Source organism: Lepidothrix coronata, unplaced genomic scaffold (genome assembly GCF_001604755.1).
Source record: "Lepidothrix coronata isolate B3197 unplaced genomic scaffold, Lepidothrix_coronata-1.0 Scaffold64, whole genome shotgun sequence".
Classification (NCBI taxonomy): Eukaryota; Metazoa; Chordata; class Aves; order Passeriformes; family Pipridae; genus Lepidothrix; species Lepidothrix coronata.
Genome location: NW_016690244.1, coordinates 5,030,811 through 5,044,346, shown reverse-complemented (window position 1 = coordinate 5,044,346; position 13,536 = coordinate 5,030,811). Strand labels below are relative to the sequence as shown.

At 35.9% G+C, this 13,536-nt stretch overlaps 1 protein-coding gene across 1 annotated transcript in view; it reads right to left on the bottom strand.

Annotated features, from left to right (window-relative positions):
- Window positions 1–5,619: 5,619 nt before the first annotated feature.
- Window positions 5,620–13,536, bottom strand: part of LOC108498792 (prostatic acid phosphatase-like) — a 14,183-nt gene continuing 6,266 nt past the window's right edge. The window contains exons 5-10 of the mRNA XM_017817930.1: window positions 12,381–12,479; window positions 11,186–11,281; window positions 8,596–8,728; window positions 7,263–7,345; window positions 6,273–6,379; window positions 5,620–5,776 (exon numbers count right to left, since the gene is read on the bottom strand). Of these exons, the coding sequence (XP_017673419.1) occupies window positions 5,620–5,776; window positions 6,273–6,379; window positions 7,263–7,345; window positions 8,596–8,728; window positions 11,186–11,281; window positions 12,381–12,479 (675 nt within the window). The remainder of the gene's footprint in view (window positions 5,777–6,272; window positions 6,380–7,262; window positions 7,346–8,595; window positions 8,729–11,185; window positions 11,282–12,380; window positions 12,480–13,536) is intronic.

Sequence of the window (13,536 nt, the reverse complement as noted above, 5' to 3'; positions counted from 1 at the left end):
GGCTGTCCAGTGCCACATTTCCCAGGCAGCACAAAATTACTGCTGCTTTTCTGTTGTTCATTCTCCATCTTGTTGGCACTGCTTCAGCATATGACAGGAAAATTACTGAACATCACAAGGTGTATCCACTTATATTACAGCATCTATGACTATTTAGGTGATTGTATCATTAGCAAGTCTTCTTTAAAATATAACTGGTCTGTCTACGCATTGTTTGTGAAAGAAGAGAGGGAGTTGCATTTTCAGGTGATCCCACTTTTTCAACATATTTAAAATTAAATAGTTTAAATAATAGTCTAAATATTTCTAAAGCCAAACTGTAATATTTTTTTTCATCATTTTTACTCATTTCTTCTTTAAGAGGAACTGAAATGAACCTGTTTATGGCTTCATACCTGCAAAAGACTACAGGACTGATTTTTCCAATCAGTCAGCTGGTGAAGTTGTAGAAAAACATACTTTAGAGCAGTTTATTATTCGTTCACTGATATCCCAAATTTATATTCCTACAATAAGATCTGGGCTTGGTTTCAGCCTTTATAAACACTGATGTTTATTTTTTCTCAGAGTAAGCGAGGTAAAAACAAAATCTTCCTTTCTGTGTTTCCACAGTGATAGTCCTAAGAACAAAAATCATCACAAAGAATGTGTGTGATGGGGTTTCTGCTGAATAGGGATGAGGGGAATAAAATAATTTAGAAATACCTTAATTTGTGAATTAAATTTAAAATTTATTTTTTCTCAGCAGAAATCAGAATGTTCAAGGTACATTCACTGGGCATGTAGCATGGAAGAAGTCGTGGTCTGATCATGTGATGGGAAAGGGGGACCTTACATTGGTGTACTGTGAGCAGTGACCTCAGCTAGGATGCACTTCCATAGCTGGACTGAAGTGCTGAGACCAGGGTCCATCCAGGTCCATAATCCCCCATCCCAGACAAATCTGTGGGACAAAGGGTCATCATGCAGTTCTTAAAATTTTTGGGAAATGGATTTGGGTGAAAAAGGAGGGGAGGAGCTGGGAACTGGAGACTAAAGAGAATCATGAAGAATATCTCAGCTCTTGCATTTTCTATGTAAGCCTTGTGCAATCTGGGAAACCAACAGAAAAGTTGCCCCTGCCTTTGATGGGAGAAGCACGAAACCCCCTTTACAGCTTTTGAAATTCCACTTCTAAACATTTGGCAAAAAAAAAGTATTAAAAGCAACTCAAGCAGCGCAAGTTGGCAGAAGCTCAGAAAAAGAAGAATCAGGAACAAGTTCAGAAGAAATAAAAAAATGCCTAGAAATTTGGTTTTGACAGCCAAAGCTATGATCTGTTAGAAGTCTGATACCAATAAAGATGGAACCTTAGCTTTTCCTTTCTATTTCCTTTCTTCTAGCAGGTTTTTTTTTTTATTTACTTCTTATTAAGGGAGGTGTCATGATCAATGTTTTTGAAATGAATCATTTAAATAGCTTGCACTAACTTTCCTGTGAGGGCTGCAAGGCCTAGGATGGCTTTTGGCTGGTGTCTATTGTGGGACGTTAAGGTAATACAGAATAAACAAGCTTGTTCTCCTTTTGTTAAGAAGTAGCTAGAACTGGTTGTCTCATGTTGTCGGGAAACATTTTTACCCTTATTTGAATGCTATAGTAAAAGGGGTTCCATTTTTTGACTAGAGGGAATAATTTATTTTTGTCTCTGTGTTTGCTGCGACATCTAACTACAATGCTTCTGGATTAACCATGGCTTTAGAGGCATGGGATTTGTTGCTTGGGACGTCCTGAGAAGAGAATAGGCATTTACAATGAATTCTGAATCTCAGATTCTTGTTAGAGGGGAAAGGGATCCTTTTATTATTTTGATTCATTTTTAGCTTAGGGAGTAGCAGCTATCTGCTTATGAGGTAATTCTAAAAAGGAATATACTTTTCAAAGGCTTAGCATCTGTTTTAAAAGACTGGTCCAAGGAATGGAAGCTAGAATGGCAAAATTTTCTATATCTCGTCTATTAGTCTGGTTCTCTTTAAAATTACCTGCAGGAAATGAGACTGGTGACAGAGGTCCTATCCACTGTGAGAAAATAAAAAATAAAAAAGCAAAGAAGTGCTCACTGTTTTCAGAAGTTATTTACATCTGATTGTTCTGATCCAGCTTTTGTAGTAAGAACACAAACTGGTTTTGCAATACCAATATTAGAAAATGTAACTAGTGAGGGATTGCCCAACATGTTCTGCATGCTTTAGTGAGCACGTGGCTCTGGATTTTTTTATTCTGTAGCAAGCACTTTTTGTTATTAATGTCAAGAGCAGTGTGAACTTGCAGACTTCCCTGAGGCACAAAATTCATATGATCAGATCAGAGTATACAACCAAGGTAAAATAATGAAAGAAAGGTGTTTGAAAAGCTATTTGAAACCATAAATTATTCTCCTTTCAAAATTAACATTTGGCCTTGTTATCTTTTGGAAAGAATATTTGAAAGCCTCGTTGGATCAGCAAATTGTATGCTAGGTCTTCATGGTAGCTAGGCTTCTCTTATGTCTGGATTCATGGTCCATTTTTTCCATGTCTCGCCTTCCTTCTACATAGAGGTGGGATATTTGTGCATGTCTAAGACAGAAAAATGAAAAAGAAATATATCTCTTCGCTAGTAAACAGACACTATCCTAATTTTTGTGGCTTCTGGGATCTGTTTGTGTTTCATTACTTCTTGAATCAAATAAAGTCTAAGGACACTGGAATGACTCCTTCTGGGGTCTTCTTTTGAAGCACTGCTTCTGTCACCAATTCTGGGAGTTCTTTCCTCATTCTTCAAAAGAGGGCAACACTCCTTCAGAGGTGTTTTCTAATCTTGCTGTAAATTTAGGCGATAGCCCTTTAAAACACTGTAACTACAATTACATTCGTGAATTAGTTCTCACAAAATCCCTTTGGAATTAATAGGTCTTGAAAATTACTCTTGTTTTGTACTGCACTTGGATCTTACCACCTGATAAAGTAAAGCAAATATACATGAAGGATAAGTCCTTGCTTTCAGTAATTTTGGGTTGTTGTGCTGAGGAATGTTTTCTTTTGATAAAGATCAGGAGATTGTTCACGCTGATGGAATTTAAGGAGAAATGTTAGACTGTAGTCACACCACAGTGTGGAAGGAGTTGTTTCATAAAGCTAATCAGACTGAAGATCATGGGGGGAACACCTAAAGATAAGACAAAAAGAGAGAATCATTCTTAGCATGTGGCTTCCTCCAAAAACATGGCAAACCTGTTAATAGTGCCTCAACGAGAGGGTAGCTGAGACTAAGTGTGGAAGACTTAACAAATTTGCTCTCATTTTGGTGGAATTAGAAAATTAGTCTTATGAAATGCAATTAGTCTTATGAAATTTTGAGTCAATTCACACTGAAATCTTCCTGAGCAGCAAAAAGAGTGCAGAGAGAGCATAGTTTTATCTCCTTCCCAAATATGCTGAGCTAATTTTGTTTCCTATGTTCCACAGTATGGTCATCATGATGTGGAAGAACTTGACTCTGATTTGTACCACCCTCAAATACTGCTACTGTATTGTGTGATCTGTAATAATAATACTTGCATAAGGCCTTTATTTCCCTGTAGTGGGGACATAAGTTCTTTCCATGAAACTTAAATTAAACATTTTCCAGAAACATCTTTATATTTGGGAACTGGTGTCTCCCTGTAGAATAGCTATTTAAGTTAATTTTTTGAACTTAGTCACTCCTGGCTTTCTTTAAGAAAATGGCATTTGTGGACTTCTATTCATCAAATGCTCTGATGCATGTATAATCAAAGTATTAACATATGCATTAGCAAAGAATGATATTTGACATTATTTTTGACAAATCTGAAAACAGCTGAAATCAGTGATGTTGCAGCTGTGCATGTTAGGTGTAAATGTGACCTGTAAACTCTTTGCATCACTCCTCAGCTTAATTTAGCTTCCTGGTGTTAAAAATCATCTGTTTCAGCCTATCTGCTTTCACTGTGAACTGGTAGAGCACAGTGGTTTAGCACAGTGCAGTCTGTCTGTCAGAGTGCTGCACTGTGCAGGCTTGGGAGCAGTGGGCCTTGGCATTTTCCCAAGTGCACAGCAGATCATTAAAACTGCCTGCAGGAAAAGCAAAATTGGCTTTTCCTAAATTAGCAAAAATAAATTAGGATCTGGCCCCAACAGGTACACTCTGAACCAGGATAAAATAGGGGAAAGTGTCAAATTTTGATATGACAATATTGAAAATGTTTTGATTGGAGCATCAGGTTTGATTGTAACCTCTTTTGTGGTCCATATGTGTTTTCAACACTCAGGATTGCTGATGAAAGCAGCGATGCTGGATTTGGTGTAAAATGCCTGAACACCATCTAACTTCTACTTCATCAAAATTTGAGAATTGAAACAATGTGCAGCTTTGTGTTGAACTTGAAGGCTAAAGATACGTGTTTTTGTTATTGTCAAATTTTGATTATATGATGGTTGTTTTTTTTTTGTTTATTTACTTGGTCAGTTACACAGTTTGCTTTGTGAAGGAGGGGAACTAATTTCCACAAAACTTAGATTATTGAGCACCACAATATAAACATGAAGTATTTATCACTATTTTCCATGACTGCATAGCTTGGCCAAAAAAAACCCTCATCAGAAACAACCTCTCTCTCCCTCTGCCAAATAACCTTTTGCAATTAAATGTGGTAATTTCCTGATATGTTTCCTGAGAATTTGTGAGCAATGACTATAGTGAAGAAATTTATTTAGTGAATCATTAGTTGCTAATTTTTCATTCATTCTGGCTAAACTATCTCTGTTAATGGGTTCAAGATATTCAAGAGGAAATTATTTTCACCCAGATGAGTTGACTGGTCTGCATTCTTATAATCTCTGACATTTCAAATTCTCCTTGAGATCAGTGATTCAAAAAGATTTTTTAATGTTAGATGCAATATTTGATCATCAAAAAAGTGGGGTCTGTTTGCTTTTCATTTCCCTTAAGGAACACAGAGCTAGATGAAAGACAGACAATGTCATTTTCTGCCTTCCTGTTCCCTCTTTCTGCAAAAGTAAATACTATCAATGATCAAAATGGACATTTAAACATCTTAATATGGAGATAAAGACAACCTACTAGGGAATGTGTTAGTATGCCAATGTGTGTCTGTATATCTTTGACATTCTAGTAAGTACCAGTCTGGCATTACTATTCAATATTCATCTCTTTTAATCTCCGAATACCTCCTAAAATCAAGGGAATGCATAATGTTGCTAATCAGCTTGAACAGTTAGAGAAGGTAAGGTGACTGTTTTAAGTCAGTGCATTTGTATGTGCTTCCTCGGTAACTGAAGGTCTTTTTGACTGTACTAAAACTAAACAAAACAAAAAAAATCACATGATCAGCCTTGACTTCCTTTCATCAGAAAGCTGATCTGGAATGGGTAAATGCATCAATAGAGTAGAAATTATGGCCATGGGTACAATTCTGTCTTACTGGATCTGCATATTTTTCAATTTAGACCAGACCCTTGTGAAAATGGTTGTTACTTTAAATGAGCTGTTGGCAGAAGATCTAATCATGACTTTACTTTGGGTATATGTGCCCAAAGCACCTAACTTACCTCTTTTGATGTCCTACATCTTACATTCTTTTGTCCAGTAGCGTACGAGGACCGGAGAGACCAACTGAGTAAATCTCTCCAGTGGACAGCGAAATTTGCAGCCAGGGAGAGTGAGAGGGTGAGGATCTCTCAAGGAATTATTCCGATAGTACATTTCTATGGTGTATTGCCTGTTTCAAAATACAGAAGGGTCGAAATAAAGTTAGCCATGCAAAACCACACAGTCTTTCCATGTTGTAGAGATTGTACTTTGGGACATACTTTCAGCCAGCTTATTTTTCTGGTTGTTAATGTGTTTATGTTTTATTAATATCATTAGTACTCTGAAAAGGTCCTTTTAAACAATAGAGGGTCAACGCCCATTTGCGTGTAGTATGTCATCTTTGTCAAGAAGTTAAATAGATTAAAAGGAGGGAGTAAAACCTCTCATAACTGTAATGAATCAATATATAGAAGGTTTTCAGGTTTACTCTGCTACCATCTACTAAATCAAGTCCAATTATAATAATTAAAATCAACCTATAATATTTTCCTGCACGGTGAACCTCGTGTATCCAGTTTAATTAGTCTGGGGTAAATTGCTTTTTTAGAAGTAAATAAATTGTAAATTAGTAAATTGCTTTTTAGAAAAAGTACACGTTTGAAGTACAGCTTGAAGATACTTGCCCATTTTTTTCCTGGTAAAGTTCAAAAAAATGACAGGCACTGTAAGGAGGCAATTTCCCATTGAAGACATTGAGTGCTGTCTGCAAGGCAGCAATGGTGGCTGCATGCTGTGAACAGAAGAAACCTGTAATTAAAGGTCTGCTGAAAATGATTGCATGAACCTATTATTTAACAATAAGTCCAGCACATTATCTCTCCGCTCAACATTAACATTATTGTGGCCTCATTAATAGTTGCCCTCTGTAACATTGAGCAAATAATGTCCTTTTATGGCTATATAAACTGAGGTGCTGCATGTATAAAAAAACCACATATGTAAATATTTAAGAAGCCTTAGTCACTTGCAGTTTTTACCAAAATTAACAGGAGTTTTAAAAGCTTTTTCAAAAGGAACTAGTGGTTTTTTTCCATTAAATAAACAGTATTAGAGATCAGATCAGTAAGCTCTGTAGCTGATATATACCCGTTAGGTCATACTCTAATGGCAGTTTAGAAACAGGAGCTTTTTACTGAGAGCAATACAAAAATTTCCTCCTCCAATGACAGCGTTTGCACATTCTAAACCAAAATACAAAGTCACAATTGAGTACATGCCATCATAAGACCTTCTCAAGTAACTGTAAATTCATTTTTCTTTTTTTTTTTATTTTTTATTTTACTCCTGAAAAAAGATGCAGGAAGCAGGAGATTTCTTTCTGAATTATCTTCATGATACAGGCTTAGTAAAACATGAGGCATGGTTTTTCCAGTTCTCTACTCAATCAAAACAATATTACAAAGAAAAAAGCCATGAAATCAGGTGGAAAATAGAAAGCTGCAGGTTTCAAAGCAGTATCTGTTAATTAAAGAATGAAAATAATCAAAAGGCATTTAAGATTAACCAAATAAAAATGCTTGTAGCTATATTTCATGGTGGAAATAAAATTTCATGACTTTCACTGCATTTAATAACTGCAGAAAGGAAGCATAAAAGAAACAGAAATCACTCACCGCAGAATACATAACCATTTTTTGCCGGTGTGAAGGGTTTCTAGCATTTGACATACGCTTTAGAATGGTTTTTAAAAGAATACCTGAAACAAAATGGGGAAGCAGTGACAATGAGAGAGATGTTAACATCTGCATTGATCGTTGCCATTTTAACAATCAGTTTTAAATGCACCAGATTTATTCAATTGACTTTATTGGTAATTTGTGCAGAGTGCCCTGATTAATTCTGACACTATCTTTTATATAAACAGTGGACCTATTTTACTTCTGTGTAAAACGTTTTGGGGATCTCTAATAGCCTCAGCATCTTCAAACAGTGCATTCACAGCTACTTTGTGCCAGCAGACCAGTGCAAGAAGAGCACAGTAATGAATACTACCCTGCTGTGTGTGTAACTCCATTGATTTCTTGATTTTCAGAGAAAAAAGGAAGAGCATATCCTCCAGACTCAGGGCCTTCATAAACTGTATAGTTGTCTGTATTTCATTAATGTTAACTGCTGAAAAGTTGTAAGACAAACTACTTGAATTAAATCAATGGCTGTGCTAGTATGTTAATGTAAGGTTGTCATCTCAACAAATAAAAATCCTAAAAGGAGAACTGTACAGACAAGCAGAATTAGACAGAATAGGCTTCAGCTACTGGCACATTTTTAATAGCAATTGTTAGCAAGGACAGATGTTTGAACTTTGTGCTAAGTTTTGTAAGTTGGAGCTTCAGAAATGCGACAAACTGATTCATGCTTATATGTTTATTTGTCTTTGTAGCTCATAGATCCTGACTGAAACCCTGTCCATGTAAAATGAAAGGAAGCTCAAAAGGTGGCAGTGGATGAATGGAGGAGAATGAGTGACTGAAAATATATAAAATATTTTTAAATTTCAGCTACTATTTTCTGAGCAGAATAAAGTTTAGAAGCAGTTTATAATCTCATTTTAGGACTCTTGGTAGTGGAATATGAAGACTGTAAGGCTACAAACTCACCATTCTAGACATTATTACAAATAATACTTTTTGAAGTAAGTTACATATGGTGACTTACATTAAATTCAGACTTGACTCAATTCAGTAAGAATTTGTATATCAGTTTGAATTTCTTATAAAGTGTAATCTAAATGATACCTCCATTTTAATGTTAGATTAGGATATTCATGATTCATGTCCTCACCACCTCCCTTCCTATTAATTGAAATCTTTCAGTGCTGGCCACCAATATCCACATATGACGGCATCTTTTATACATCTACTATGGAATCTGTAGCAATGTTTGTTATATCCCTTTCTTCTTTCCCATCCTACTTTTGTTTTTAATTGGGGTAAGAATTTGGCTTACCTCCCTGCAAACGTGATTTTTGTATTTGTTTGTGGAACCCGAATTCCGCCTGCAATAACAATTCTGAGAGCTTTATCAGCTTGGTCCTGACACCACGAGTAGCCCAAACAGGTAAAGTGTAATTGTTAATATCCTAAGGTAAAGAAAGAAAACATTGTGATTTTCTTACCGATTCCTATTGCTAACTGTTGTTTGTTCTGGCACAAAATGCTTGTCAGAACAAATTCGGAATGTTTCACTTAAGTAACATTTTCTCTTTGTAATAAAATGATGACTGTATTTTGCATTTAGACAGCTATAACATTCCTATTTATAGCATCATACCACTTGAAAGAAACTTGAAGGGCAGTGTTCAACAAGAAGAGGAAATATAATACTAAAAATTATGCAAAAAGCAACTGGCATTATTTATGTTGTCAGATGAAAAAAATCACTGCATGACTTTTTCAGTCATCTACTCGGATATATCTGGAGATCTTTACTGGAACAAATCCTATATAAACATCAAGATTTTAAGGGCTGGTAACTCTGAGATATAAGTGGGATACAGAGATCAAGTGGAAATATGTACAGCTGTAATATGGATGTACCCGAGTATGAGGTAGATGTACAGGGATGAGATATATACATAGATGAAATTCATATCTGCTTACACCAGGTCTATTGGATACTGACACAGTCCTTAAGCTAAACTGGAATGAATTAGTCTTTCCTTGGGGATGCAGTCCAAGGTATACTAATGATCACAACTGTGAGAAGGGAAGATATGCACAACACTTCCGGTTTGCACTACCCTGAATTCCTTTTTAATCAATGCTTGTAACTTTGGAGCAATGTAACCTTTGGACTGAGCTCACTAAAAGGAGTGTTCTTGTAACAAGTGAGCTCAAAGGAAAATGTCAACTACTTAAAGGGTTTGTTTAAACAAGAGAAACAATAGAACTGTTGGGTTAAACCAGCTCAGATCACAATGTTATCCATTTCTCTTTTAACAAATGTGATTTGTGTCTTGAGGAAAGAACTGGCTAGTAGCATGCTATTTAAGACAGTGCTGTAGGCAAGCGAGCACATCAGTCTCCAAGTTACCTGAAAGTCAGGTGACAGCCAAAAGTAACAAACGCAGAGAGATGCAAGCTACTGTAGTTTAATGAACTGTATTTAAAAAACTATGTAAGGACAGTCTCTCTGTATCCTTGAAAGGGTGATGGTGACTTCTATGGCAGATGTCTTAACTGATACCAATAGAGTCTTCAGTGAGTAGTATGAAAGACAAAAGCTCATCAAATCTAACACCAGAAGGAAAAACCCAATTAACTTTTTTTCTTCCAGAGTTTAGCTAGATCCCTGATGGGAGCTTTTGATTTTGCACATTTCTCTGGTGACACAGCTTTCTAAGTATAATATAAAAATTGAAATAAAAAGTTGCACTCCTGAACTATCCTGCATCGGAAAATGTGAAAGGGTGACCTCACTGAAATTACAGTGAGATATCCCAACATTTTAACACTTCTTTTAGCTCAAGGGCCCTGCTTAACATTCCATTCAAGATTGCTTTGACCAAAGTTGGACCTCTGCAGAGGCTACAGGACAGAAGTTAAACTCATTAGCATCACACACAAATATTACATGTAACTTGTGAATCTGACTTAAAACTGCCTCAGTTTTCTTGGGAATATCCAATGAATGGATATGAATATCCATATGAATGAATGAATGACCTATTTATCATTAATATTTGAGTTTATAAATAGTTACACATGAAAGTATTTGTAGCAAAAGCTGCCTTCAACAACAACTTTTTAACACAAGACTCTGCAATTTTCACTTGTGTCAGCCAAGATAAGTCTGGATTTTGAAGTTATATGAAGAGGGACTTATTGCTAAATTAAGGGCAGTCAGGCTTTTTTTAAATCACAAAGTTACCAGACTGTGGGACCCAGATGCCCATGACAGTTTGGCACCACAATATCTCTTTTGATATAAAATCCATGCTTTTCTTGTGATACCCCTGGTTCCTTGTTTAGAACAAGCTCCCAGACTTGAACAAATATACATTTGTGTCATTCCAATGGCTTCTTAATTCCTGAAAATACTCTGACCACTACTGTTCCTGTGCAAATAACTTCTCTTGCTTATACAATTTGCATAAACTCTTTGTTGAAGGATGCTTATATTTCTTTGCTGGCGACATATTTTATTCATGTGTATCTTCATCCTGGTGTTTGGAGGAGTAACAACAATTTTATCTAAAGATATGCTTTTGTCTAATTCTCCATATGCGGTCACTGATAGGATCTTGAATTTGACGGGCCACTGGTTTGTGTTCATTATAGGGGTGGATGACCCACAGCAGTCTGACACAGTCACAGTATGTTTACAGGATTTTCAGTTGTAAGTTTGATGTTAGGTGAAGGTTTCTGGGGAAGAATAGTCTATGGTGCAAAAACTTTTGAAGGACAGACCTGCTGTCTTTTGATGTCTTACACACAATAAGAGGTAAAACTAGTTTTAAGAAAGTATTGGAATTTCTATTGGACTTGATGATCCTAAAGGTCTTTTCCAACCAAAATGATTCTGTGATTGTATTTACCTCATATTGTAAAGTGTCCAAGAGCTTCCAGATTCTTTCAGTGTTCAACTTCTTCAGTGAGTATCCTGTATTAGTGGCTAAAAACTTCAGAAATGGCTGGAATACAAGAATAGCAAATTTGTGGTATACAGGGCATTTTTACATAATTTCTGCATGCTACCATACTAGTACATAGGAATTGTTAGAAAGAAGAGAGTCTTTGCACTTAAGCAATGAACCACTGCTTAGATGTAAGAGAATTTGGCCTATTCATCTAGACAAAGTTGGGGATATGAGTTCAGACTTGAAATATGATGGTTGTTTATGCTTGGTCGAAATGTTCAAAAGGAGGCAAAGGGGACACAAATACATGAAGAACTCTGGCAGAAATCCAAAAAGTGCTTAAAAGAAGCGGGATAAACAGAATTATGATGATATTGGTACTCAGGAGAAGGAAGGTATGATACAAATTTGATAAAGCTGGGAATTGTTGTTTACTTGCATATGACACCCAGATGCAGAGCCACAGATAGGTGGCTGAGGTTGGTGGCTACAGATAATAGAAAATAAGGTGAGTTTCATAGTGTCATTTTGAATACACCCGTGAAGAAGAAGGTTGCAGCAGAATAGACGTGATTACATACTCATGCAATGTTTTTGATGGTGGAGAAAGACAGGAAGGGATACCATATAGAGATGAGAAACATAAGTGAGCACCTGAATGAAGACTTTTAGTGTGAAGCATGAACAAGTACTTAAGGAAAGCACTGAGGCTGTTATAGAAATTCTGGGGAATTGAGCTGTGAGTGTTCTGTGGAGGAAGAGGAATCTGAACTAGTAGAGAGTTATACAGAGAGAGATGTCAGAGGTCTTGCTTTACATAGGAGTAAACAGAGAGAAGTATTGGAGTAATTTAAGAGGCATTGGCACTGATTTTATCTGAATTTTGTTTTGTCTGGCCTCATAGAAGCTAAGTTTTTGTAAGGACGTCAATAATTTATCTTTTCTATAACTTGCAATTTTCAGTTGATAGGAACAGCCCAATCTAGCTGGATCTGTAATGTTGTAATTGTTTTTTTGTGTGTCGTCTACACCCACTGTAAAGATTAGAGATCTGGAAGAAGCATATTGATTGCTATATTTTAAACCTACCTGTTATATAATATTGAAGAAGTGGTACATTTTAATTAGATTTCCAAAACTGAAAATACTTTACCTTGTAGTGCTTGAGCTGCCTTTGGAAATCCCTTGTTGTGAAGGTTTCTCTCAGAAGTTCATTGTATTTTGGGCAGTGTGAGAAAGGTAAGTATAGCAACTGAAAAGAAAATTGCAAAACACTAGTTGGGCAAGGTGCATCTTGTTCTGCAATTCAATATGCCCTTGCAGGATTGTTGTTCTGATTGGCAGCACTAGTTAAGACAAGCTGAAAAATAATTTGGGAATGTAGTTTTCAAGGATATTCATCTTTAGGACTCTCAGAGTCATACTGATGACTACTTAGAAAATAATCTTTAAATGTTCAGAGGAGTAATAGCTGCAGTAATTCAAAGTTAAAGGATTCATTCACACAAGATGAAATTTGTCCCTTGACAGAAGACTAACACAAGACCTCATGAACTCCTTTGTTCTTGGCTTCTCCAGGAATGATTTCGCTCATTGCCAAGCAACAGCTGGACTGCAATAGGAATCTTTGTCCATATGCAGCTGTATTGAGTGGACTTACCACAGCTTCGTTTAGTTCAGCCTAAATTGTAGAAACTTGTGACGTTTCTTTAACTCAGTTTTGTCTTTCATTAATCTAAGACATATGAAGGTTAAAGGTTACTGGAATAATTTAATAACTTTTTATGTGACTGGAATAATTTAATAACTTTTAATTTCATTCATTTATTTAAGCTAAACTGAGTTTATTCTTGTTTGAAGGTTTTTTGTGTTAAATTTTAAACAAAAGTTAAAATTTGACATTGAGATATTCTTAGTGCTTTCTCCAATGTGCTTTTTTCCTTTTTCTAGCAATGAAGATCCATCTCTATAGTCCCTACATTAAAATAGCTTTTAAAAGAACTTGAGAGTTTTGAAGGGATAATGGGCTTGGAAATCTTCACAGCAGTTCCTTGATCTTTTTAGAAATACAATCTATCCATTCTAGAAGATAGGAAAATATTTCTGAATTATAGCCATAGGTTCATGAACAGGCATGACTTCACTAATAAATGATAGGTTTTTGTTTTGGGTGGTAGGATACATACATGTCTCAAGTTCAGCCTGTATATGTAGTAAAGATGAATGAAGTTAAATGGTTGGAAAAAGTATGAAAAATGTGCATGTGTTCATGACTTTTTGATTTTTTTTTTAATAAAGTTACTTTCTCC